General features: G+C 51.6%; 1 protein-coding gene across 1 annotated transcript in view; it reads right to left on the reverse strand.

Moving 5' to 3' along the window:
- LOC144120341 (uncharacterized) overlaps window positions 1-24,391 on the reverse strand; it is a 39,097-nt gene extending 14,706 nt beyond the window's left edge. The window contains exons 1-5 of the mRNA XM_077652712.1: window positions 24,360-24,391; window positions 18,456-18,575; window positions 18,108-18,385; window positions 17,983-18,055; window positions 5,016-7,471 (exon numbers count right to left, since the gene is read on the reverse strand). Coding sequence (XP_077508838.1) covers window positions 5,016-7,471; window positions 17,983-18,055; window positions 18,108-18,385; window positions 18,456-18,575; window positions 24,360-24,391 — 2,959 coding nt within the window. The remainder of the gene's footprint in view (window positions 1-5,015; window positions 7,472-17,982; window positions 18,056-18,107; window positions 18,386-18,455; window positions 18,576-24,359) is intronic.
- Window positions 24,392-27,586: the final 3,195 nt, after the last annotated feature.

Here is a 27,586-nt window from a genome sequence, read left to right on the forward strand (position 1 = left end):
TAGGGCGCTCTTTAAGGCGCTAAAAGCTCTTTCCTTTGTCTCGCTCCAGACGACTGTTTGGGGCTCTGTTTTTCTTAGAGCATCCGTCAGGGGAGCCGCGATATCGGAGTACCTGGGGATGTACCTCTGATAGTAGCCGGCGACACCTAAGAACGACCGAATATCGGTCTTCGTGCGCGGTTGCGGGAAGTCTCGCACAGCGGCCACCTTAATTTCAGAGGGGTGGCGACGACCCTGTCCAATCACGTGACCGAGGTAGACAACCTCGGCCTGTGCCAATTGGCACTTGGGAGCCTTCACTGTCAAGGCCGCTTCGCGCAGGCGGGTTAGCACTGCCCGCAAGTGTGCCATATGCTCAGACCAGGATGCGGAAAATATCGCTACGTCGTCTAAATACGGTAAAGCGAATTCTTCCTGTCCCCGCAACACTTTGTCCATGAGGCTTGAAAAGCAGTATGGCGCGTTCTTCAAACCAAAACTCAAAACTTTAGGACGGAATGTTCCCATTGGTGAAATGAACGCCGCATACCTACTAGCCTCTTCTGTAAGTGGAACCTGCCAATAACCCCTGACAAGATCTAGGGTGGAAATAAACTGAGCGCTACTAACTTTCTCAAGGCGCTCCTCGATGTTAGGGATCGGATAAATTTGATCCTTAGTGATAGAATTAAGCCTGCGGTAGTCGACGCAAGGACGAGGTTCCTTGCCCGGTACCTCAACTAAAATCAAAGGGGAGGTATAATCACTCTCACCCGCCTCAATAACACTGAGCTGTAGCATTTTCTTTACCTCAGCCTCCATAATATCGCGCTGGCGGGGTGACACCCGGTACGCCTTGGATCGTACTGGCTCTGGGGAGGTAAGTTCTATAGCATGAGTAAGGACAGAAGTCCTACCAGGCCTCTCAGAGAACTGACCTTGAAACTCTTGCAAGAGTTGGTGTAGTTCGGTTTTCTGCTCAGCCGACAGCGGTGCATTAATGATTAAGTCACTAATGACCTGATCAGTGTCTTCCCTGTTCGTCACTGAGCCTAGTCCCGGAAGCTCGACCGGAAGCTCTTCGGGAACGTTTACCATCATACACACCACTGCTTCCCGTTGTCTATAGGGTTTGAGCAGATTACAGTGGTAAACCTGCTGTGCTTTCCGCTTTCCTGGCAGACTCACCACGTAGTTAACATCCGACAGTTTTTGAACAATCCGTGCTGGGCCCTCCCACTGCACGTCGAGTTTGTTTTTTAGCGATGTGCGCAATACCATTACCTCATCGCCCACCTCAAAACGACGGGCCCTGGCTGTCCGATCATAATAAACCTTGGCCCTCTGCTGGGCCTTTGCCATTGCTTCACCTGACAACTCCTGTGCCCTTCTTAAGCGTTCGAGGAGACTAAGCACGTACTCGACCACGACTGGGTCGTCGCCCCTGCCTTCCCACGAGTCTCGAAGCATGCGAAGCGGAGACCGCAGCGAGCGACCGTACACCAGCTCAGCTGGCGAAAACCCCGTAGCCGCATGCGGCGCGGTCCTTAATGCAAACATCACCCCAGGCAGACAGAGCTCCCAATCACTTTGTTGCTCAAAACACAATGCTCTCAACACGCGCTTCATGACGGAGTGGAGCTTCTCAACGGAATTCGACTGTGGGTGGTACACTGAGCTGTGTAACAGCTTTACCCCACACCTTTCGAGAAAGGCTGTCGTCAAAGCGCTAGTAAACACTGTGCCCTGATCTGACTGGATTTCCGCAGGAAAACCAACTCGCGCAAATATGGACAGTAGTGCATTGACTATCTCAACTGAGCTGAGTTCTTTAAGCGGCACTGCTTCAGGGAACTTTGTCGCTGGGCAGATCACAGTCAAAATGTGTCTGTACCCCGTGGCTGTTACCGGCAGAGGTCCCACTGTATCAATAACGAGCCGTCTAAAAGGCTCCGTAATGATAGGTACCAACTTCAACGGCGCCCTCGATTTGCCCTCAACGGCGCCCTGGTTTGCCAACCCGCTGACAGGTGTCACATGTCCTCACAAAGTGTTCTACGTCACGAAAACACCCTGGCCAATAGTACTCTTGCAAGAGACGGTCCTTAGTCTTCTTAACTCCTAGGTGTCCGGACCACGAACCGCCATGCGACAAGCGCAACAGATCCTGACGGTAGCACTGAGGCACGATCAGCTGATCGAACTCGACTCCCCTGCGGTCTGGATACTTCCGGTACAAGACCCCACCTCTTTCCACAAAACGAACATTTTTCTTGGCGATACCTTCCTTGACATTGCAGCGCATGTTTTCTAGGCTGCCATCCTTTTTTTGCTCGGCTATCAAAGCCGACCGGCTGACTTTTGCAACCTATTAAGTCCATCGGACGTAGGCGCGATGAGCAAATCTGCAGATAGCTCTTCTAACTTTCCCGTGTCGGGCATTTCCTCTCCAGTACCTGGTGCCTTCAACGCTACAGGCTCAATTTTATTCAGTTCGGACGTGCTCTGAGTATCAGCTTGCTGCGCCTCCGACCCTTTTTCATTGTTCGACAATGTTGGCCCCACAACTACCGCCTTTGCAGCGAGCTCCCGAACTCTCGGTCTGGTTAAGGCCTGAACGCTAGCCTCACCAAACAAAAGCCCCTTCTCGCGCAGGAGGTGATCGGACCTGTTCGAAAATAGGTACGGGTACTGGGGGGGGGGGGGGGCAGCATAGATGACACTACGGCCTCCGTCTCAAGTGCTCCGAAAGGTCCTTCAATAAGCACTTTTGCTACGGGCAGACACACGCTATGAGCTTCCAAGGCTTGCTTGATCCATGCGCACTCGCCTGTGAACATATCGGGTTCTACGTAAGAGGGGTGAACTACATCCATTGTAGCTGCGGAATCACGAAGCACTCGGCACTCTTTCCCGTTCACGATGAAGTCTCGCATGTAAGGCTCGAGAAGCTTCATGTTCTCGTCAGTGCTACATAATGACAAACACACGACTTCTCTTTTTGTTTCTGGACACTGCGCCGAAAAGTGACCCGGCTTCTGGCACGTATAACACACGCGCGCTTGCCTCCTCTCGAACCGCTTTCTGCGTTCGGCTTCGGCTGCCGCCGTCTCCTTACGCTCGGTCGGACTGCTTTCACTCGCATCCGCACTACGTGTGTCCCCCCTTGCTCTCATGGGTGTGAACTTCGGCCTCTCAGACTTGGAGCCAAATTCACCCTTTTGACCGTCCTTAGCTCCGCGAGCCCGACGCGTCACAAACTCATCGGCTAGCTCGGCGGCTTTAGCCACTCTACTAACGTCTGGCCTATCCAAGACCCAGTACCGCACGTTCTCAGGTAACCGACTATAAAACTGTTCCAGCCCGAAACACTGCAGAATTTTCTCGTGGTCACCAAACGCTTTCTCTTCTTTGAGCCACTCCTGCATGTTTGACATAAGCCTGTAGGCAAACTCTGTATATGACTCATTTCTGCCTTTTTCATTTTCCCGAAACTTCCGACGGAACGCCTCCGCTGACAGCCTGTACTTTTTAGCAGACTCGATTTCACTTGGTCGAAATCCTCTGCCTCCTCTCTCTTCAAGCGAGCGACTACGTCGGCCGCCTCGGCGGGTAACAAAGTGAGCAAGCGCTGTGGCCACGTTTCCCGAGAGAACCCCTGCTTCTCGCACGTTCGCTCAAAGTTAACCAGGAACAAACCAATGTCCTCTCCAAGCTTAAACGGCCGCATCAGGTCAGTCATTTTGAACGATACCCGTTCTCCTGCACCGTGTGCCTGACTTCCATTACGAGCGCGTTCCATCTCTACCTCGAGACGCTTCATTTCCAAAGCGTGTTGACGGTCGCGCTCTTCTTTCTCTTTTTGTTCTTTACGTTCGCGCTCGTCTTTCTCTTTTTGCTCTTTACGTTCGCGCTCGTCTTTCTCTTTTTGCTCCCTCTCCTCAATGGTCTCGAGGCATTCCGACAGCTCGTCATCCTCAGCCTCCAACTCAAGAATCGCCCTTAGCAGTTCTGGTTTTCTGAGTTTGTCTGAGACATCAAGACCCAACTCTCTTGCAAGCTCCAGCAATTTCGGTTTGCGCAACGACTTCAAATCCATGGCTGCTCCGAATGCTGCTTTCTCTACTGCCTACTATTGTCTTGCCGCAAACTAACCCGGCAGCAACGACAACACAATTACCAGCTCTGTTTCTGACACTAACAAAAGCCTGGCAAAACTCAGAAGAAGAAAGTCCCGCACTCACCAAACCTCGCAGCCAAGAATTCAGCGCAGTCGTTCCGCTGCAGGCAACCAGTCATCACACAGGGCTCGTTGCACTGCTCCCGGATGGTCGTTGTGCTGCTCAGCATACAGTTGAACGCATATCTTCGCTGCTGGCCTCCGTTGTCGGGATCCCACCGCTGGCAACCAGTTGTTGCAAATGGGTTGCAAGCCCCAAGGGTAGCGTTGGCCTGGCGGCCTGGGGCAAAGCTGGAAACATCCGAAGGTCCCGGCAAAGGATGAGTCGACTGGCAACAGAACAACTTTTTTATTCTGGCATCGCAAAAGAGCAGCCGGTCAGGGCGACCACGTTACTCGCAGGAAGAAATCGAAGTCCCTCTGGCGTAGTAGTAAGTGGATGAAAGGGGAAGAGGAAAGGAAAATGCACGGGCCTGTGACTGGTGTTAAAGCACCACCACCACTGCCGGCGTGCAGATAGAGAGAAGGATAGGTAGTGTTTCAGAGGAAGAAGGAAAAAGGGGGGAGTATACAGATGCGGGAGACGCCGTCAACTGTCAGTCAGCTGCCTTGGGCTAGCAATAGCCGTCCAGACCCGTCTCCTCCAGGAAGGCAAGGAGAGACCGGAACGCCTTGGAAGCGTTGGGGCCGGTGGGGAAGAGGAGGGCACTGGCCGAGTTTGATGGAAGGCTCAGGTCCCTGTAGCAGGCAGCCAGCTTTGCCTGGTGGGTGGCCAAGGCAGGGCAATCGAGGAGGAGGTGGTCGATGGTCTCCTCCGAATGGCCACAGCGGGAGCAGTCCGCCGTGGGGGCCAAACCCTTGCGGTGGAGCCTAGCCCCGGTCCAGGAGCATCCGATGCGGAGCCGGAGCAGGAGGGACCTCTGCCGTCTTGTGATCCCCTTGTCTGGCAGGCGTTGTGGGGGTTTCCCTTGGGCAACCCTGGGGTCGGGGTGCTCCATTAGGAGCTGCCGCTCCGCGATGCCTCTGGCCACATCCAGGGGCACCACAGCAGTAGAGCAGGGGGTAGGGTGTCCATGCGCAGCCTTGGCCAGGGCATCTGCCTCCTCATTCCCTGGGACTCCAACGTGGCTGGGGATCCAGGCCAGGGAGATAGAGCAGCCATGGGAACAGATTCTGTCCAGTCTGGCTGCCAGCTTGCGCACGATGGGCAGCCGGCTCCGTGGCTCTTGCAGAAGCTGAAGGGCCACCCTGGAGTCGCTCAGAATGGCCACAGTCTGCAGCGCGGGGTGGGACTCCAGGATGTCGGCAGCCAGGTGGAGGGCCGCCAGCTCTGCTGTGGTCGAGCTGGCCACGAACGGAAGCCTGGCCTGCCGGCTTTCTCCCAACGAAGGAGCGGTGCAAGCAGCTGCGGCAGACGGGCAAGCACCCATGAGGACCGACCCGTCCGTGTAGAGCTGTGTGCAGCCGGCCAGGTCCTCCTCCAGGGTCGCTGCTGCTTCCTGCCGGAGGCCAACTGCAGGGGTGAGGCGCTTCGGCCTGGTGCCCCGTGGTGGCATGAGCACCCGGAACTGATGGCCCAGGTCCGGTCGTGGAGGGGAAGGAAGGTGCTCCGGCTGCCCACCCACCAGCTGTTCGAACTCCTGGGCAACCTTCCCCATTCGAGAATGAGGGTGGCCGAGGAGGCGCTGCAGGAGGGGACGCCCGTCCGGGGCGAGGTGGAGACGCTCAGCATGGCGGAGCGCAGTCCGCTGGGCCTGCAGCATCATGGGCCACACGCCAGCCTCTGCAAGTGTGGCCGAGATATGGGAGCCACGGGGAAGTCCCAGACAGAGACGGACTGCAGCCCTCTGAGATCGCTCGATGGCCAGCTGCTGTTGTATGGTCATCTGGACCAGAGGGAGGGCGTACAGGAACTGGGCCCCTGCCATGGCCTGGAAGAACCGGAGCCCCATTTGTGGGGTGATACCGTTTCCCCCAGCCAGGAGACTCCGGATGGCGCCACGGACCCTGGTTGCCTGTCGGCAGAATGCCTTGACGGCTGGGCGCCAGGTGAGGTGGCGGTCGATCAGGAGGCCCAGGTAGCGGCAGGAATGCCGCCATGGGAGCTCCCGTCCTGCGACGCTGAGGTAGGTCTTCCCTGGGCGTGCTCCTGGCCGGATGTTGAGCAGCATGGCCTCAGACTTGGTGGGGGAGAGCTGCAGACCAACCCGTTCCAGGTAGGAGCCGACCCTGGTGATGGCCCGCTGTACGTTCTTGATGACCTGAACCCTCTGGCGCCGTGGTCCGCGACACCATAGGGCAATGTCGTCCGCGTAGATAGCAATGCGGACGGGTAGTTTCAGGCCATCTGGGAGGCAGGTGGGCAGCTGGGCCATCACCAAGTTGAACAGCATGGGGCTCAGCACGCTGCCCTGGGGAACCCCTCTGGTGAGGGCCTGGGGAGTGCTGGTAGCGCCTCCAGCTCGAACACAGCTTGTGCGGTCCCGAAGGAAGCCCTGGATGTAGCCACGAAGGTTGCCGGTGACGCCAAGGCAGTCCACGGCCTCGAGGATCGCCTCATGGTAGACATTGTCAAATGCCCCCTTCACATCTAGGAGTGTGAGGCAGACGACGTGGTGGGAGTGCCTTGCATCCTCGAGGCTGGACACGATGTCGGCTATGGCGTCAGCAGTACAGCGGTGCCTCCGGAACCCAGACTGCTGCTCGGGCAGGAAGCGTGTGGCCGCAGCGATCCACTCTAGCCTCCCCAAGGCCATGGACTCCATGAGCTTCCCTGGGGCCGAGGTCAAGGACACCGGCCTGTAGGACAGCAGGTCAGCAGGTGGCTTGCCCGCCTTGAGGACCGGGACCACCAGGGCTGTGCGCCAGGCCTCAGGCAGGCGGCCTGTGGACCAGACCTGGTTGTACGTCTGGAGCAGGCTCGTCTGCATGGCGTCGTCCAGGTTCCGCAGCATCTGGTACGTGACGCCATCTGGTCCAGGGGCACTACGGCGCTTGGAGTGCAGCAGGGCAGAAGAGAGCTCCCCTTTCGTGAGGGCCCTGGAGCAGACGGCCGTGATGTCCACCGAATGGCTGCAGGCTGGCTGGACGCAGGGGCGCCTTGGGTGGAGTCCTGCTGGAGGAGGTTCCCGGGGAAGGAGGGCCTCTGCCAGTTTGTCCGCCAGCTGCTGGTAGGTGAGTCCCCCTGCCACTGCGATGGCCAGGTAGGGGGCCCTCTGGATGGAAGGCTCCAGCAGCGAACGGAACAGACGCCACGCCCTGGCACTCCCCCTGGCGGCCACCAGGGAAGCACAGATGCCCTCCCACGACTCTCTGCGACGTCGGTTGTGAGACCGGCGGCACTTCGCATCGAGCCGGTTGTGGAGGGTCCGGGGCAGCGGCTTTTTTATACCCTCGGAGTCGAGGGCAAGAAGGAACCGCTCGGGATGAGTCGCACTAGACGGCGACGCACGGACATGTCGAGACGTGGAGAGGACGCGTCCGCCGGGCCGGCGCCGGTCAGACCTCCTCGCCTCCCAGTTGGGGAGCTCCTCTCCCCGGCTGCCGCGCTTTGACAAGCGTGGGCACCAACATGCACACACACACACACGCACGCACGACGACACGTGGCACTGAAACCTGCCTGGACGCGCTTGGCGGGAGGCGTTGCGGCAGCGCTGAACGGGTCCAAATGACCGCCGCTTTGAACGAAGCCCCGGCGTCCGTTGCATCCGCGCCGGCTATACCGCGCGTCGTAGCCGAAACGTAACAGCACTCAACCTTGGATATTTCAACGGAATCACCATATGGCATTTGTGCCTTCACAGCCATAAAAGCCTTGCTGTCACCATCCCCAAGGTATTTGACCTATCGAACGCCGTGAAGCTCCTCACTCCTGCCGAAAATTTTCAGTGCTCCTGCGACTTCCATTCCACTGCTGGTGCCTTGGTAGTTGCTTTGGCACACCTCTCTATGAAGGGGGTCACTGTTTGTACCCTTGATGCTGCACTTTGGACAACGTTTAGACAAAACCTCCACATCCAGCACTTTCCCAGAGTCTACACTGGTCGCAGAGACTATGCCGTTATTGGAAGTATGGCCTCGCTTCTGCCAGCTTCCATCAAGAGCAACTGCGATGTCTTTATCCCCCTCATTCAGCTGCACAGCTTCGTCAGCTGCCCTTTTCATCGACTCTTGAGCAGCAGCTTCGATGTGACCTAGAAGCTCTTGATTGTATTTCGCAAACTTTGTCGGCGGCTTAGGAAGGTTTAGCATAGCACAGAGTATATTTCCTGCAGCCATTCCCTTACCAATGGACCTCAAGGCATACACTAACCTGAGATTGGCTTCATAGAGGCCAGAAGTAGTTTTCTTCGACGTCTCAAATCGTTGTGCGGCACTACACACTTCACAGTTCAAACTGTAAACGCTTGCAACACCTACCCGTTTTGTCACAATTTCGATGAGCTCAACACTTCCACCGCACTCTCTGCACACACAAATCTGTGTAATTGCGGCACAAATGCCGTCCATGTCCATTAAGGCATATTGGCTGCTGCTCTGTAGCACATCCTCTTCCTGGAAGCACAGAGAAAATCTTGAAAGCTTCGATGTCGAGGAGCTGGCGCGTTCGGCGTTCGGGATCTCATTCGGTCGTGGACATCCTTTTGCTTTTTCAGGATGAGCGTAGCGGTTGCCGTGAAATTCACGCCTGACGAAGGCTTTCTTTGCCCTGGGCATCTCAACTTATCAGCAGCAACCAACACCGGCACAATTTACAATACTGATCGAAAGGGATAGCACTCGGACGCAGCTGCATGAAGGTTGCAGAAACGTGGAAAAAACGTGCAAAGCGTCTCAGGATTGTCTTGGCTAAAAAAGAGGAGCTGTACAATAGTTGCCAGACAATTTTTTATATGTGGCTGATTTTAGACAAGTTTTGAAATCAGGTGGTGGACTTTTTGGTTGAAAAAATTGACGTTAATCCTGAAAGGGGGCGTGGCCGCTCACTACTTGGTTTCGGAAAAAGCGTTTTTCAGCCGTAAATATGGCTTTCTGAGGAAAGTGCGATCATGGAACATGTGTAGAAAGAATTGAACTTCTAAAATTAAAAAAAAAAAGATTTTTTTCTAATTTTACGTTACCCTGTGCCCTTAAGGCGCGCTCACACAAGCGGGAAGCTTCCCACAGCGGCACAGCGTCAACGTCGACGCTGCCTCGCATCTACTCGGAATGACGCTGACACTGCGCGCGTTTTCTGGCTGCGGTTGTCTTGGAATGTAGAGAGAGGAGGCGCTGAGGGAGGACCTGAACGAGCAGAAAGAGAAGGGGATAGTCACGTGAAACCAGAGAAGACTGGAAAGCGCACCCCTTTCTCGCGTCGCCGTCTTGATCGTCTGCTAGCTCTCCTCCCGTCGCCCTTTTTGTCTCGAGGATGAGTGGTTCGAACCATGAGCTGTTGGCTACGGTAACCGTACTTATACTTGTTTGTTCGCTGCTTCTGCACCGTTTTAAGTCGCATGTCCATGCTGGCAAAGCAGCCGCCGAGTGTCCGGCCGACCGGACGCGCGCAGCCTCCGCCGACGGGGTCACTGAACTGGGACTGACGTCACGGTTCATGGTCGGCGCCCATTGGCTGTTCTCGTCAGCGGCACGGGAAAAATAGGTACCGGACCCATCGCTCTGCGGGACGGCACAGCAGGCTGTCCGCGGGAGAAAAACCCGCTTGTGCGGGAAGCGACACGCGGAAAACGTCCTGCGTTGCGCGTTTTCCCGCTAATGTGAGTGCGCCTTTACGGCGCGGTTCAGGTCTCTGCCGATATGTGAGACAGATACTGTGCCATTTCCTTTCAGCAAAAACCAATTTTCAGGCTAATTCAATGTGCTCGATTCGATGGTAGTCAAAATTTTTACCCGGGCCAGCCCCGGAATTTCACCTCTGTCGATTTGGACCAACCATAACTGAGCGTCCAACTATAATGAGTGTGCAACCATAAATGAGCGTGCCCGACAAGATGACAACCTCCAAATTTGGTCCGGACGATTGCTAAAATGTTTTCGCTCGACATTTGGTATAACCATGGTGAAACCCTGCCTAAAATTCTTTTTCGCACTGCCGAGTCGAATAATTAGCTTAGAATGACTAGCTATAGCATTTTAAATATTAACTTTTTTTCCGCAACACGGTACCGTCCGAGTAATTATTTCTTCAAGCTATAAAAGATAGCGCGAGAAATCCAAATACATAAGAGTCCTACTACTTCAGCATCCCATATAAAAATTCACTAATCCTATATCGCACGTCAAGTGCCAACACAATGCTAAGCCGCAGACTCTGTTAGCTGGAACACTTGTTATTGTAATATGAAATAAAACCCTCCTTTGCACTTTGTTGCTTGGCACGGGATGCTTTTCGGGGCGCAAAGCGCGTGCATCTCCCGCAGGGAAAAAAGAAGGGGGGGGGGGGGGGGCTTTTTTATCTAGCGCCCGCGCACCCTAATGCCACGTTCTCACAGCCGGTTTTTTCCATGCTCCGTCGCCTCCATCGTGCCAGCAGCTGACGGAGGGGGTTGTGTTTGCACCGGTTACTTCCCGAGATGGGGCGGCCCTGCTCTACGTTTCCGTGAAGCGGCGGCGATGGAGCCCCGCCATCAGAAAACGCGCCAGTCACAGCGCAAGCTCCCCTCACGTGACCCACAGCTTGCTCGCTGCGAGCGAGAGATGGCGCTAGCCAGCGTCGCTGTTTTGGCGGTGGTGCCGAAGAGCGGCTGCGTGGGTGCGCGGGCACGAAATAAATTTTTTTTCCATCGTGAAATGCACTTCACTCATGCGCTCCGAAATGCGCCCGCTGCCAAGGTACAGAGAGCGGACGACGGTTTTATTTCACTTGGCAATATACGAGGTGTTCCAGCTGAACGAGTCCCCGACTGAGTTTGGTGTTTGCACTGGGCGCGGGATATACGGTAAGCAAATTTTCATCTCGTGCGCTACAAAGGGCCGTCGATACCATAGAAGCCTACGTTAAAACGTTAGGACTAGAATGTTCTTATCCCAAATCGGAACTCCTAAATGAAAGAGAGATTCCGAGAGGACAGAAATCCAGCCTCCCGCCAGCCAACATAAGCATACAAGTGCAAGGAAAAGTAATTAGACAAGTGAGTTCCATCCGAAATAATCGAAAAATTAAACGCCTCAGTTCACTAATCCATTAGACTGATCCGACGCATAGCGAACAGAAGAACAGGAGTTAATAAAAAAAAATGTATGTTGGTTGGTGCAAGCATTTGTCATGAGCAGGATGAATTACGCCCTCCCCTATCTACAGTTATACAACGCTGTGAAACTCAAAATTGACGGACTCATCAGGCAGGCCTACAAGGCAGCCCTAGGTCTACCAGTACACACTTCCACTGCGAAGTTACTGCAACTCGGCCTACACAACACGCTAGACGAATTGACTGAGGCCCATCGTAGAATGCAAGAGCTCAGGCTCTCTAGAACCAATGCCGGTAGAGCAATCCTAGAAAGGCTCAGAATAAATGCGGAACCGCTCAACGCGGATACTCGAAAAATTCCGTCCAACCTCCGAAGGACAATCACGGTAAAACCATTACCGAAAAATATGCACCCCGTCCAACACGAAGGAAGACGCAAGGCCAGAGCAAAAGCCCTAGCTAAGAAACTTGAGGGCCGACAGGACGTAGTCTACGTAGACGCGGCAGCTTACCCTACACCCGAGAAAGCATTCACGATAGCCGCGGTGACCTAGGAAGGCCAACTCATAGCGAACGCGACAGTACGCACCAACTCTTCAGAAATAGCCGAAGAAGCGGCAATCGCATTGGCGTTGACAAACCCGCGAGCAGAAGTGATTTTCAGCTATTCAAAAGCAGCCATTGGCAATTTCGCCAAGGGCAGAATATCTCCAACCAGCTTGGGAATTCTCAGGAATTACCCGAAAGACAGGACAGACGTGGAATTGGTTTGGGTACCGGATCACTCGTCAAACCCGGGGAACGAGGCAGCCCACGATAAAGCTCGAGGATCTCTCGGCCGAGCTGTGGACGCTAACTCGGACGTCGAAATGACGAGAGATGGCCTTAATACCTACCATGAGATTACTCAGCCTTATAGGCTGGAAAGGCTAACCTTCCCTGCTCCGCATAAAAGCCTAAACAAAGAGCAGGAGGTATTGTGGAGACAACTTCAAACAAAAACTCTCCCTAATCCAGCTGACCTAAGCCATGTGTACCCGGTCAGATTTAAGCCGGAGTGCAGCAAATGCGGCGGCAAAGCCACCGTAGAGCACATCTGGGACTGTCCGAGAGATCCCCCACCAATATCGCTCAAGCGGCTCGCGCACCCGGGCCCGTGGGAGAACTTGTTGCTCAGCTCCAACCTAGAAAACCAAGTACAGGTGGTGACGAGAGCCGAAGAGGTCGCCGCCAGTCTCCACTGACGGCCACCAAACAAGATCAACAAACCCATTTATAACTCAAGCCGATAATAAACGTTTTCCAATCCAAAAATCTGGTGCGCTCAAGTAGCACCACAGTTACGCAGTATATTTTGAATTGTGCGCGTTTTCTTTTAGACTCCTTAAAGAAAGCTGCTCAGACGGTATTTAAAAAAAAATTGGCGGTGGTATAGCTCTGAATAAACCTAGAGTGACAAGATAGCTACAGTTGGCCGAGTGGAACTTGCTCAGTTGAATTGCAAAGTCAGTCTTTCGCCGCTCCGTTTCGCTGGGCGTTCCTTCTTCATCTTTATCCCACTTGGCACGACGCATGCGCACAGCTGTAGCATCTCGGTTTCGCCGGCGCGCCGCGCCGCAGGCAGCAGCAGTTACTCTGCAACACGTGGCTGGTCACGTGACCAACCACGTGACGAACCACGTGATCAGCACAGCGCCGCGCCGCCAGAAGCGTTTGCGGGTCGGTAGGCTGGAAACGCCGATTGGTCGGTGGGATGCGTGTCTGCGTGACGTTTTTTCGCTTCGCCCTCGTTCTCAACCGGATGTGGGGTACCCACGCCTCTCTCTCGGCCTGTCCCTAGAGTGCCTATGGAATCGCTAGGGTCGGCCGGCCGGCCGCCGGGCGTGCGTGGTCTGCGGGCATTCTCTTCGTGAGCGTAGGCGGCGACGCGGGCGTTTTGGGAGCTGTCCGGGTATGGCTTTTTTGCGTGGTGCGCTCGTCGGCGACAGCCAGCTGAAATTTCTGTTCAGTTCTTGCTTCCACGACATTGCGACGAACCCCAAAAGGCGCTGACCAGCGAGAAATCGCCAGCGACATAAAGGTACGCATTTTATCTCAAATTTCGCTTCATGAAGTGCTGTACCGCTTACTTACATGCCTTGCGCATTCCAGGACCTCGTTTTCCTGCTGCAGGAGCACGTGGCTAGTGTCGTGCTGGTGTTCAAACTTTTACAACTCCATTACGACGACCCACATAAGGTGTGGTTTGAGGACCGCCGGCATCGCCATCTGAACCGCCGTCTGACAGCCAAGATGAAGCGCTTGTCGCGCGTGCACGTTCTCGATCACGAGGTAAGGGTTGAACAACGTTTTCGCAAGTTTTCTCGTGCGGAACTCGCCAAATTGCGGCGCTTGTAGCGTAACTTTTATTGCAGCATCGTTTCCTGGATGCTTCTGGCGAGCCGATGCTGTCCTTATTTGCCGCGGACCGATACCACGTGGCGAGACGCCAGGGCATCGACCCCAGTGCGCCTTTGTTCCTTTGCAGTGGCAAGTCCAGGGTAAAAGTGGCCACGATAATTCTGCCACTACAATCTGCCCTTTAGGATCGCTGTCAGCTGCAACGGTAAGTCCAGAAGTTCCGACTCGCGCATTGCGGAAATCGCGCCTTGCCTAAGTGTCCAGCATTCAGCCAGTGCAGTGCAGCTTTGTTTAATTCCTTAGAGACTTTTCGCGCTGTGTCGAAATCGACGGCAGCCGTGAAAATTTACATATTAGACCTCGCTACGGCTTTATCCTAGCGCAGCGCGCCTTTGTTTCTTTGCGTCGGCAAGCGTTAGAACCGCGCGCCGTCTCGCGCTTTGTCCAAGTCGGCTCTAAAACTCGCGCTAGGCCTCGTTGCCTGGTTGACAAAGTGCACGGCTTTGTTCCTTTCAATAGCAAGCCTCTGTCACTACAGTCGGCGGCCTTAATTTTTATGATCGCTGTCAGCTTCAACAGCAAGTCCAAGAAAAGTTATGACGATCGCGCGGTGTGGAAATCGGCGGTAAAGACAAAAAACTCGTGCTTTAGCTGCAGACTTACCCAGGTCCAGTGCGCCTTTATTTCCGTAGCGACTACCCGCGCTTTGTAGAAATCGACGCCAGCCGTGAAATTTTACATATTAGACCTCGCTACAGCATTAGCGCAGAGCGCCTTCGTTTCTTTGCGTTCTAACTTGTTTGCTCGTTACTTTTGTTCTTTTCAGTCGTTTCCTGAATCTGTCCAAAGAGCCGGGCTAGGTGGATGATTGTTCGCCGTCAGTGGAACCACATGGCGATCGCACTTGCATACAGCACGACTTTGGTCCATGTGTTTTTTAAATAAAAACATCAGATGTCGAAGGTCGTGCCCGAGGATTGCTTCGACAGCTGGGGCAAAACCATGGGGACCGCACACGCCGTGTCGTCGCTGCCAAGTGAAGAAGCACAAAACGGCTGTCAACCTTAATAAAGGCCCTTCTCGGGGTCGCCTCAGTGTTTCCTGGCAGATCACACGCTTTCCACCCTGTGCACGTGTTCTCCTCATTTCCAATTAAATAGGTCCTTCAAACCCTGCTGAAGGCTTGAATTAGGAACTGCTAATATCAAGATGGTACTTGAGAAACAATAGCGGCTACAATAACAAAGATGAAGAGGGGCTGGAGATACACGCAAATAAAAAAGGTTGGAGGTACCCAGATAAGCTGAAATGGTTTTGGGCGGGAGTCCTAGTTATTATATATAAGACTCAAATAATGCATATTCAGCGTTTATCAAGGTTTTTGTAGAAATATATAAAGAACATTAAGCAGTCTAAACGAATAAGAGAACCATGGATCACGCCAGAGCTCAAAGAATGATAAAGAGCAAAAACAAGTACCATGCCTTTTTAAATAATCGCTCTCTAGAATCTCTTACTAAAAAAAAAACAAGAAATAATCTAAATGCTGAGCTTAAGCATGCTAAGATTCTGTATCATCAAAAACTGTTCTCTGATGTTAGAAAGGAAAATTCAGACACTGTGTGGAAAGTTGAAGATAACTTGTTACGTCGCAATACGAAAAATGCGCCAGCTCAACGAATAATCTATAAGGGCTCTGAATTATCCGGTCAGGGTCTTGCTGGCCATTTAAACAGCAATTTTTTAACTACCCATTTACCTATGATGCATCTACCTGAAGTTCCTTCATCTTGTAGCCCTTTCGAAAACCTTTTCCTTGAGCCCGCCAATGAGACCTTTATGAATTTGAATAATAGCAAAGCCTTAGATGTTGACAATATTCAAATAAAACCAGTCAAATATGTACTATCATATATTGCACCTGTGCTTGCATACATCTTCAATTTGTTAATTGAAACGGGAGTTTACCCGGAATAAATGAAGAAAGCAAGAGTGACAGTTGTGTTTAAAGGGGGAGATAAAGATGTAGTGTCCAATTATAGACCAATATCTGTGATTCCAGTCTTTTCAAAGGGCTTGGAAAAAGTAATCTGTTCCCGTGTAGTGAACTTTTTTAATGCAAATCAAATCCTGTCTGATGCTCAATTTGGCTTCCGAAGGGGAAAGTCGACGGAAACGGCTTTGTTATCACTTAAGAAATGTATCCTGCAAAACACTGAAGCAGGTATTCTCACTGTCGGACTCTTCATTGACTTTAGTAAGGCTTTCGATTCCCTAAACGAATAAATTTTAACTCATAAAATTTCTCAAAACGGAGATCGTGGAACACCTTTAGACCTCATGAAATCATACCTGCAAAATCGAAAACAATCTGTCTATATCCACAACCATCAGTGTTCTTTTCTGGCGGTACGAAATGGTGTGCCTCAAGGCAGCATTCTGGGCCATATGCTTTTTAACATCTATATAAATGACATTGTGCATATTTATGACAAAGCGAAATTAATTATATACGCCGTGATAGCAGTTTACTAATCCCTGGTCACGACATAAACAAGTTAATTGAAGAGTGCAACGTAATCCTTACGAAACTAGAGAACTGGTCTTCTCTTAATTGCCTCCAAATAAACCCTACAAAGACTAAGGTAATAATTTTCCGTGCAAGGAACAAGCCAGTCGAACTACATTGCGCTCCTAAATACGCAGGTCAAGAAATTCAAATTGTATACAGCCACAAAATCCTTGAAGTTACTTTCTCGTCGCATCTCAGGTGGGATCGACATGTGGAAAATATTTGCAAAAAGCTGTCTTCAGTAGCAGGTGTTCTAACACGATGTCGATGGCTCCTTCCCACTCACGTGAAAATTCAAATTTATCATGCTCTTTTCGGTTCCGTAACTCTGTTTGGGCAACAACCACAAAAACAAATGTGATAAAAATACAGGTTCTGCAGAAGAAAATGATCCGCTACAATGCAAACCTTCCTTATCTGTCTCTCCAACGCAAACTGCTTTTAGAAATTATAACATAATTCGTTTTGAACATATATATATTTTTCGCATTTTGAGGTTCTTTTACTATTTTTCTCCTGCTTATAGAGATTTTTTAATACGTACTACACATTTAAGGACCGCTTCGAATCGACTCTACACCTGAAATACCGATCTCTGGTATATTCAATATTTTCGAATTAATCATAAACTACAAACGCTGAACATAATTTACCGACCACTCTTAATAAGTACAACGTTTTGGATAGTGTTAAACCAAGCGAGTTAAAAATGTATTTTGTTAATATATAGCCAGGTTGCATTTTATGTTCCTCTGTTGTCTGCCGGTGCCATGTATGCCTATTGAGTGTTTCTTTTCTCTTTATTTTTCTCGGGTCTTCTCTTTGTTTTCATGCGTCTGTAAACTATTGTTAGTGAACATACACGCTCATTGTTTTCATTGCATTCAATCGATATGTCACTAGCTTCGTTGTTTCTGTGTTTGTTCTAATATATATATATATATATATATATATATATATATATATATATATAGAGAGAGAGAGAGAGAGAGAGAGAGAGATTTAAGAGATGTGGGCACTCCTACAGCGACACATTTATCAACGTTTAGACCGCGGTGCGGTCTTCTTCAGGACTGTAGTGGTCTCGCATCAAATCAACGTTTTAAGTTTGTGAGCTGCAAAGGAGGGCAAAAGGAGTGTAACAAGCAAATAGCAACAACAGTTCAAAAAATTGAACAAAAAAGTAAAAAAAATAAAGATAGGGGTGTGGGGAGCAGACAGGGACAAGATTGGGGAGGAAGCAAAAAATAGAAAGAAAAGAAAAAAGGGGGGGGGGAACTATTATAGTAAGGAAGGACGGGGTAAAAAAAGGAGATGGCGAAACGAGAGAAAGGGAGAGGAAGACGGTGCGGGGGACATGGGCAGCGCGGCAACCACAGGCGTACGAAAGCAAAACGTGCAAACAAGAGGCTTCCCGTCTGGACCTTCGAGGAGTGTGGATATCTCCTGCCTCTCCTCTCGAGACGTGTTCGTTCCCTTCGACGACGACGTCTCGCCTCCGCCGCGCCCGGCGCACCCTCCTGCCCGCCCTTTGGACGACCGCAAGGAGCACCGAGCGCGGCCAGCGCCGTACGGGGCACATCCCAAGGAGCTACTAGGCCGCCCCGCCGACCCGTCGCCCGCGTAGGGTCCCGTCGCCCTACTCCTCGTAGGCCTACTTGCCCGGCGGCCGCTTCGGCGGCCGGGTAACCCTCGCCCGCCGGAAGAGCCTCTTCGGGCCGTCGTCGTCAGCTGCAGCGGCGGCGGCCCATATTTCCTGTAAACCCCCCAGCAGCCGGCGCACCTGATGACGTTGGCGGCGGCTTGTTCGCCACCTTGACGCCTGCTGTGTTGCCCTGGACGTGAGCGCGGTTTCCCTGCTGCCCTCCGCCCTCCCCGCGCGCACTGGTGCGTGTGGGGCCCCGACGCGCCGTCTTCATGGCGGTATCCAGCGTTTTTTCCCCCTGCTGCTGTCCTGACGCAGCCCTCGGCGGTACGGCCAGGCCCGCATCCCGAGATCCTGTACACGGCCGCCGGTCCTTGTGCGCCAGCCCGCTGACGCCCCAGCTGTAACCACAGCTCCTGCGCGCCGCCGGACACGGCGGTTATTCCTCAGCGCACCCCGCCGCGCTGCTACCCTGTAGCAGTTTACCCCGCGGTCCTCTTCGGCCGCCACGTGGTGGCCTCCTGCAGCCAACCCCGGCTGAGCTGCAGTCGTCGCCCACCTCCGCCCAGCCTTTCGGCCGGACCGGGGTAATGGGCCGCTTGCCTCCTGCAAGCCCCCGACGTGCACTCGCCACTCCCAGTGCGAGCCGTTCACCCTCCCCTCCCCAGTTGTGGCTGCTGCTGCTGCTGCGGGGACCTGCCTTCCTGGACAGCACGGACAGAGCGCGTTGCAAGCGGACATCCCCCTCCCCACACCCCCTTTCCCCATCCCCCGCTCCAAGCTGTGCCCCCGCGATATGGGTGGCAGAAATCGAGCACATTCCCCCCCCACGTAGCCACAAGAAGAAGAAACAAGACACAAACAAAATGCACAAACACAAAGCTGGGCGCCGCTGCAGATGCGTGGCCAAAGAGGCGCCACTGCGCAAATGACGCTGGGCCCTGAGAGGGAGAAGCGTTTGCGGGTCGGTAGGCTGGAAACGTCGATTGGTCGGTGGGATGCGTGTCTGCGAAAAACCGGCTATGAGAATGTGGCCTCACACAGCACGCACATAAAATGAAGTTCTCCGCTATCCACGTCACTTGCTTAGGGCGGTAAAGCTCTGAGGAAGGCTTGCCGCGCTGGTTCAATGCTGACCGCCCGACTGCAGTGTCGGGGCACCCGAGATCGATCTCAGCTGCGGAGACCCCGTTTGAGTGGAAGACAAACGCGAAGCAGCTGTTTAATGCGTGATATCAGTACCAGTTACCCCCGTCCCCATGGACGTCATCGTTCGGGGCAGTATTGATGTCCCAAGAAGCCCGATACGCTTTGGTAAGCTGCATAACCGAACACTAGCAGGGCTTATAAATTTCCAGTAATACATATTGTGACGAAGAAGGCGACGAACTGCGCAGTGGCGCGGGCAGGAGCGCTCGCGCTAGGCCGGCAGCCATTAAATCATCTCATTTCCATCGATCATCGTGTCTCTTTCTTCGGCTGGCCGCCACGTAACAATATATTTAACCGGCATCGTGGTACTAAGAAAACAGGCACTCAGTTGCAAGCCGAAGCAAAGACAAAACGCTACAATGAGACATATGCGCTTTCCCGAAACACCGTATTAGTGGGCTCGGACGCTATCGGCACACAATCTGGCGCGCTTGCCTGCAATGCAAGCACAGTGCATGTGCGCTCGTGCACTGTAGCAGACGACACGAATCCCCGCCTCCGGGCCCCTGCGCACCTGCGGCGCTCAGTTTCGATGTGCACCCGCGCCGGATGCGCTCCGCAGAGCGCGACCACGCTGAGCCCTGTTCGCACATATTCTGAGCGACCCCATACACTGGTTCGTGTTCTTTCATCTAGCACTTACTGCGCTTTTACAGTTTCTCTCAGCGCAGTTGACAGTCACGCGCTCAAAAACACAGAAGGACAAACCCGCAGACATGTACACATGTGTAGGTTTGCTTTCCAAGAAATGCTGGTGGGTTTTCGGGTCCCTGCCGCGGATATCTATTGAGGTCTGACAATAGGCAATGGGGCCTGTTAGGGCCCTGTCACACTAGCCCGACACACCGCCGACGCCGTCCCGACAAAGACACCAAAGATCGGCCAACCCGGTCGGCAGACCTTGTCTGTGGCAGACCAAGCTGTCACACTAGGCCGACAACGACACCAACTCGTCCGACGACCAGATGTCTTCGTAGTGTGACATGCTTTGACGCCCGCGACGCCGACAAAACCGGTCTGCCGACCGTGTCGTCGCGAGATCGGTCGCCGAGCAAAAACATTCACGAGACACGAACACGATTTCGCTATAGTACTGTTTGTTTATGTTCATAACAAGCTCTGTGATAAATGAATGTCCAAAAACGTATCATTACTGAGGATCGTTGGGCAATGCCAAGGTGCTGGTTGAAGTGATAACTACGATACAAGCAAATTTCATCCTATAGCCGCCTGCTGCTGCTGCTGCTGCTGCTGCTGCTGCTGCTGCTGCTGCTGCTGCTGCTGCTGCTGCTGCTTCTGCTTCGTGCGGCTCGCCTGACGTCTGCTAGATCCGCTGCTGAAGCCGTCGCGGAAATCGAGCATAACTTTATTTTATTATGGGACAGGTTGGTGTGACTATAGGAGTACCTTTATTACTGCGCTGGCTAGTTCCAAAGCTCCCTGAGCTGCGGCATCGATGCGAAACCAGCTCGGCTTAGCGACGAGTACGGCAGCCGGGAAGCAGCGCAGTTCGTCGCCCTGGCGCTCTCGCAGGCGTCGTCGTTGCCGAAAGCGCGGCTGTTGCGCAGGCATGGTGTCGTTGCTCGAACATAGCATGCGGCCTCTCTGATAGCATGGCTGTTCCGTTTTTTTTTTCTTGTGCGAACGTGAAGTAAACCGAGCGTGCTCGCCGGCAGGCCAGCATGGATCCCGTCCGCCGCCGTAATAAAAATCAGCTTAAGATTATTTTTGACGTAAGCAATAAACGCTGAGACTGAAAATTGTGACAAATGCATCATTTATGAGGATCGCTGATCAACACCGAGTTGCTGGTAAAAGCAACAACTTTGATAAGAGCAAAATTTCTCGCCAGAATCGCCCCGCAAGCTGCCGCTGGCCCGCCGTTGTGGTCCTGCTAGCCTGTCGCCCGCAGCGGTCCGCTAGCTCCGCAGCCGAAGGTGTCGCGGAAATTGACCATAATTTTAGTTCATGGTGTGATTATACTGTTAACAGCCAAGCGATATTAAGAGATATAGCGCAGGCTACTTGCGAAGCGGCGTCCGCTGCGCCAGGCAGCAGCACAGTTCGTCGCCTGGCGGGACCGCGGGCGGTGCCGTTGCCGAAAGCTCGCTACTAGCGGAAGCATGCTTTGTGGCTGCTCGTGTATAGCAGGCAGTCTTTCTGATAATATGGCTATTTTGTCTTTTCTGGTGCGAACTTCAACACGCAGTAATCAGACCGCTGCGGGTGGCAAAGCGTACACTTTGAGCTCGAGTGCTTGAGTCGAGCGGCGCAACGATGCTTGCTGCTCCGTGTGTCCCTGCTTGCAGTGGGGCTGCAATGCGCAAGCAGCGACCGGTGCATCGCGCCGGCCAAGTTTTCGCACATGGGTCGCCTGCTTTACTTCTGTAGCGAGTGTAACACTGCGGAGTGCTTCTTATCAGCACCTCTGAAGGAGGAAAATAACTCTGTTCTCCATGGCGTCGTGGGCATGGCAGTAGCTTCGCATTCCAGAGGTTCCTAGCTCGAATCCGCGTGGCCGTAATTTTTTTCTTTTTATTATTTTAGCCTTAAATAATCTCTCCCGTCCTGTTTACCCGCGAGCGACTGAATTTATTTTTCGAGCCATGCATTTCTGATCAAGAAATAAGTGCCGCTCAGTACTGGGCAGCCCTCAACCTAGGTTCACAATCACGATTGTTTAAGAGTTTGTTTTACTATCGTGGGATTTATTTAAAAGAGTTAAAAATGAAGCGTCCCGGCCCATGAATTTCGCATAGCAGGAAATGACAGAAGAGTGAGAACGAGAAAGGGCCAAGTCGGCGGGAGGTCTCGCACGCTGTCTCGCTAGTGTGACATGAGAGTTGGCGGACCATCGGCCAACTGCCGTCTTGTGGGAGACATAGCGCCGACGCCGACAGTCGGCCGACTGTTTTCGTCGGCGCAGTGTGACATAGAGCCAGACATCACGACGACATTGTTTTGGCAGACCGAATCGGCTGACTGTTGGCCTAGTGTGACAGGCCCATTATGGGTCGGGTAGCAGCATCGCACCGCTGCCACCACTTGTTACGATGCAGGGTAGCGTGGTTGGGCCGGAGAAGGGGTGAGGAACGATGGAAGCTTGACATTTGGGAAACACATAAAAAGTGGGTTTTCTGGCACTTTGAAGAAACTTATTTACATAATTTAGAAAAGAGCAAACTGTCAAAATTTAAAAGTTCATAGCGTTGAGCCAAATTGATGAGCCTTGTCGCCTGCGCCCAGAGCGTTCGTTCTCACTCAGGGCGCTTGTTAAATACCCTAAAGTTCCGCCCCTTCACCAGGCGGGGGCCAATACAGTACGTGGCACATTTCTTCACGATGAGAAAATTTGCACACAGCACTTAGCAAGCGGATGCACTCGTGGGAATGGGTGAGGAGGATTCACAGGTGCGCTGCTCTATCGCACCGTGGTGCAACCGTATTGCATGCGGCACGTGTCTATCGAAAACACCGGTGCCTAGCTGTGGGCAACAACTGCGGCGGGCTCTCTCCGGTCGGGGCGGCTCTTGGCACACAGGATTAATTACTGCAAGGCACCGTTCCCCTCTTCTCGTCGTCTGTTCATCGCCGGTCGCTTTTGCAGGGAACCAGTCAATTGAGGAAGGTCATTCGCATCGAGCCGAGCGTGGAAAGAATCCCACAGGCTCCTTCCCAGCCAGTCATCCTTTCTTTTTTTCGTGCAGTCGTCAGCCACCTGACGCTGTCAAAATTGCCACGGCTGTTGCTGCGCAACCGTGGTCATCCCTGTCCGTGTGATCTGCCCCTTAATCCTCCTCGGATGGTGTCCATTCCGTTCATAACAGCCCCAACGCGGACGCCACCGAAAGCTCCCCACTTGACTTTCCAACAAAAGGGGTGCTTTCTACTCTTGTAAACGGAAGGGCAGCCACACACAACAAGTAGGGAAGGAGGACTGAAGCTAGTAGACCAAGCAAAAGGGAGAAAAACCTCTGATAGGGAATGGAAGGAGAGGAGCATGGTGAAGTAGCTTGTTTGCCATATATGTAACTCCATTATAATAGGATTTTATTAAAGAATTGTTTGCGGTTATGTGTTGCGGGGATGGCGCCTCACAACAACCTTGGTAGAGGACATTTTCAGTCAGAAGGTGGTCGGGGCCCTTTAAGTAGTGGCTGCCGGCTGGCGTCCTCTGCAAATTTTGTTGTTCAAAATTTTTATTTTCTTCGAAGGTCATTTTCATTTGACAGCTGAAGATGGAGCTTAACCTTGTATGTGCCGATTCGGTCGTTGCCATGAAGCTTGGTGCTCGGGCCTTCTGCCACAAGGGCTTAAAACACCTGAGAAATACCGCATGCATATTTCACCTTGCATTTGACTCATTGAAAAGAAAAAAAAATTCCCCTGTGGATCATCATTCCTGCACACACAGTGCGGTGCCGACATGCAAGCCCACAATGTAATGCCTTTCATTCGAGTGCTAGCTCTACGAAAAAGCGATAGCATAGAGACACGACGTGCAGCTAAATTTGTGCAGTACACGCACTTCAAAAAAGTGTTCAACCAGCTGATATGCACGCTTGTCAAAATTATGCGTGCATTACTTGCTGGCAGCAATATTAACAGCTGGTGGGCGGCAGACTACAGTTGAGCGGAACATATCCTGATCGTTTTCTGCTTACAGCCCACAGGAATTAGTTCACAAACAAAAATCGCAACTACCACTGGAGAGTCTGTATAGGCAGGGTGGATCATTTTCGCCTAAGTAATTAGTGTGTAGTTAACAAATATGCAATAATCTGAGATTGCGCAAGTTGTTTGAGCAGTGCATGCGCAGTTTTTCTCTCCTTCTCCTCATCATCAGCCTCACTCCGCCCACTGCAGTTTAAAAGCCTCTCCCATGTCTCTCCAATTAACCCTCCAATGTGGTGAAAAATGCAAGTCTTTAGAGTGAAACTGCCCGTCACTATGTTTTTGAGGTTGTCTCAAAGCTTACATGGAGACTTCACGACAGCACAAAACGCACTAAAGGACATATATTTGTGTTGTCGCCGCTGATGTATGCGTTTGAGCGCAAGATTCCGCGGCTGCCCTCAATAACTAACGTCCTTGCTTTCGCTCCTAAGGATCAGATTTCTAACGTACGCATGCGAGCAATGAGACGCAACAGCACGCGAAGCAGCAGAGAGCACTCGCCTTCCGTGATCCTTGGATGGCCTTCGCGCCATGATTGCCAGTGGGCTGGTTTTGGCGGCGACCAGTTCATGTGAGCATGATGCACCTTCCTGTCAAGAGTGAATTTTCAGGCAGCGAACAGGCGCGCTCCGGGTGCGGCAATTTGAAGAAGCCCAATAATAATAATTTAAGTATGTATAGACACCTAATTTTGGTGGCATGTTTTCTTCTCTACAATGAAGCAAAAGACACTACTTTGAATGAATAATCATGTGGTGTTTCCCTGCGACCTATAAATAATTTATAATCGAATTATTCTGTCATGCTGTCTCGGTTTCAACAGCCGAGCGAAGACTGAGACATCAGAGAGGTTATATGAAACGTGATACATGAAAAAAATGCGATATAATTGCTGCTTGATCGTTTTAATTCACTACAGTGCGAAAGCCAGCCTTCCTCAATAGTCGGAATAACAAATGTAGATGCACCGACTATATTGCAGTTTTTCATGCCTCACGTGACCTATAAGCGCACTTTGACGTCATTGTCCCCGTTCAGCTCTTTAAACTGCAACAGCGCGAGAAAGAAATTCGATTATAAATTATTTAGCAGTCATAGGAGAATCATCATCATCATCATCATCATCTTCAGCGTGATTACACCCACTGCAAGGCGAAGGCCTCTCCCATGTCTCTTCAATTAACCATGTCTTTTGATAGCTGCTCCTACCTTATGCCTGCAAACTTCTTAATTTCATACGCCCACCTAACCTTCTGCCGCCCCCTGCTATGCTTTCGTTCTCTTGGAATTCACTCCGTTATCCTTAATGACCAGCAGTTATCTTACCTTCGCATTACATGCTCTGCTCAAGCCAATTTCTTCATCTTGACTTTGTCTAGGATGTCAATAACCCGCGTTTCTTCCCTCAACCACTCTTCCTGCTTCCGGTCTCTTAACGGAGATAGATACCTAATTTTGGTGGCATGTTTTCTTTTCTTCAAAGATGTAGAAGACATACTATGCAAGAATCACCACGTGATGTTTGCCTACGACCGCCCAATAATTTATAATCGCTTTCTCCTGTCATGCTCTTTCAGTTTCGCTTTCAACAGCCTAACGATGGCTGTGACGTCAACGAGGGCTTTTCCTTCACGTGAGGCATTAAAAAATGTCCATATAATCGCTGCTTCATTGTTATAATTTAATGCAGTGTTGCAATCAGCCTTCCTCAATTGCCGGAATGACAACGAATGTGCAAGCAGCGATTATATTTCTCTTTTTTCAAGTCTCATGTTACGTGTAAGAACACGTTGACGTCCCTGTCCTCGTTCAAGTGTTGAAGCCAAAACTGGACGAAAAAGAAATGTGATTAAAATTATTTAGTGGTCGTAAGAGAATACTAGGTGGCACTCCATGTATAATAGTGCCTTACGCATCATTACAAACAAGAAAACACGCATCCACAAGGTAGGTGTTATACTCCTTCAACGTTACGTCTATCATTTTTTCTTTCCATGGCTCACTGCGTTGTCCTCAACTTAAGCTGCACCCTTTTTGTTAGGCTCCACGTTTCTGCCCCATAGGTGGCTACTGGTAAGATACAGCTGTTGTACACATTTCTCTGGAGGGATCTATTGGTAAACTGCCATTCATGACCTGAGAGACCCTGCCATATGCGCTCCATCGCATTCTTATCCTTCTAGTTGTTCCCTCATGATCCGGATCAGTTGTCACAATAGATACCTGCCTTAAATAGACGTGTTACTTTACCATTTCCCTTACCTCGCTACCAATTGTGAACTGCTGTTTCCTTGCTAGACTGTTGAGAATAGGAGAATACCAGAAGGTAATCCATGTATAATAATGCTTGATGCCTCATTAGAAAGCAAAAAACACACACACAAACCCAAAAGATAGGTGTTTATACTCCTTCAAAGCTAGTTTTTGCATTACAGATTGTGACAGCCACCAGTAACCAGTGTTACCAATCAAACCATTCAACATCATATTTTGATCTATTGGTTGAAATCTTTTTATATTATGTTCTAGTTAATAATAATATTTGTTTTTTTTTGGGGAAAGAAAATGGCGCAGTATCTGTCTCATATATCGCTGGACACCTGAACCACGCCGTAAGGGAAGGGACAAAGGAGGGAGTGAAAGAAGAAAGGAAGAAGAGGTGCCGTAGTGGAGGGATCCGGAAGAATTTCGACCACCTGGGGATCTTTAATGTGCACTGACATCGCACAGCACACGGGCGCCTTAGCGTCTGCGTTTTTATGGAGGAAAATGAGAAAAAACACAGACGGAAGGCGAGGCTGACAAAGTTCAGTTTGGCGCTCCGGAATGCTTGGCTACTGGGGTGAGCAGTGCTAACAAAGATTGTGGCCGTCCACACTTCTTGTTTGATTTGCGTCTTTACAGTTGGTGGAGGGGCTGGGTGCGCCGTGCTAACAAGAAGTGTCGACGGCCACAATCTTTGCTAGTACAGCGCACCTCTGCAACCAAGCTTTCCTGAGTGCCAAACTGAACTTTGTCAGCCTCATCTTTCGTCTGTCCTTTGCTCCTTCTTCAGCACTGGCCGCTGGAGCATCAAAGCCCAATTGTCGGCCTTACAAGAATGATTTTGTAAGCTCGAAATGCATTTAGCTCTCATCCCTAATAAATGCAGGTACGCAATGTAGAACCTGGAAACATGGGGATGAGCATCACTGCACAGCGCTCGGAAATGGAAAATTTTCCGTCCGAATGAAATGAAGCCGAAAAAAATTGCCTGCAGAGCGGCCCCAGGCATAATTTTAACCTGTGGCAGCTCCGAGCCGCTTTGCTTAGCAATGGCTTTGTGGTCGAAACATAGTATTTGTTCGTGTTCTAGTTGTTGACGTTTCATTATTTTGCAGAATGAGTTCTTGCAACAGAGACAAGGTTCAAGAAGTGCAATGTGATAGTGAACTAAAAATGTTTTAAAATCCCCTGGAGATGCTCATTAGAGGGCCACTGAGGAGAAATTCAAGTTGGCTTGTACCGATGAATATCAGCTCCTGATCACAAAAACGCCACTCTTACTGGAAACAAAGCTCTTGTAAGGTAGAAAACAGCAAGAACCTAAATTAAATACAGGTATCGCTGCCCAAGGCCAATGTCGCAAGTACAAGCGTGATGACGTTATAGGACAAGAGACGCCACCTTGGAGGAATCTTTATTTATACATGATACCGTGAATGTCTGAGGCTGACAAAGGAAGGTTG

This window comes from Amblyomma americanum, chromosome 2 (genome assembly GCF_052857255.1).
Source record: "Amblyomma americanum isolate KBUSLIRL-KWMA chromosome 2, ASM5285725v1, whole genome shotgun sequence".
Classification (NCBI taxonomy): domain Eukaryota; kingdom Metazoa; phylum Arthropoda; class Arachnida; order Ixodida; family Ixodidae; genus Amblyomma; species Amblyomma americanum.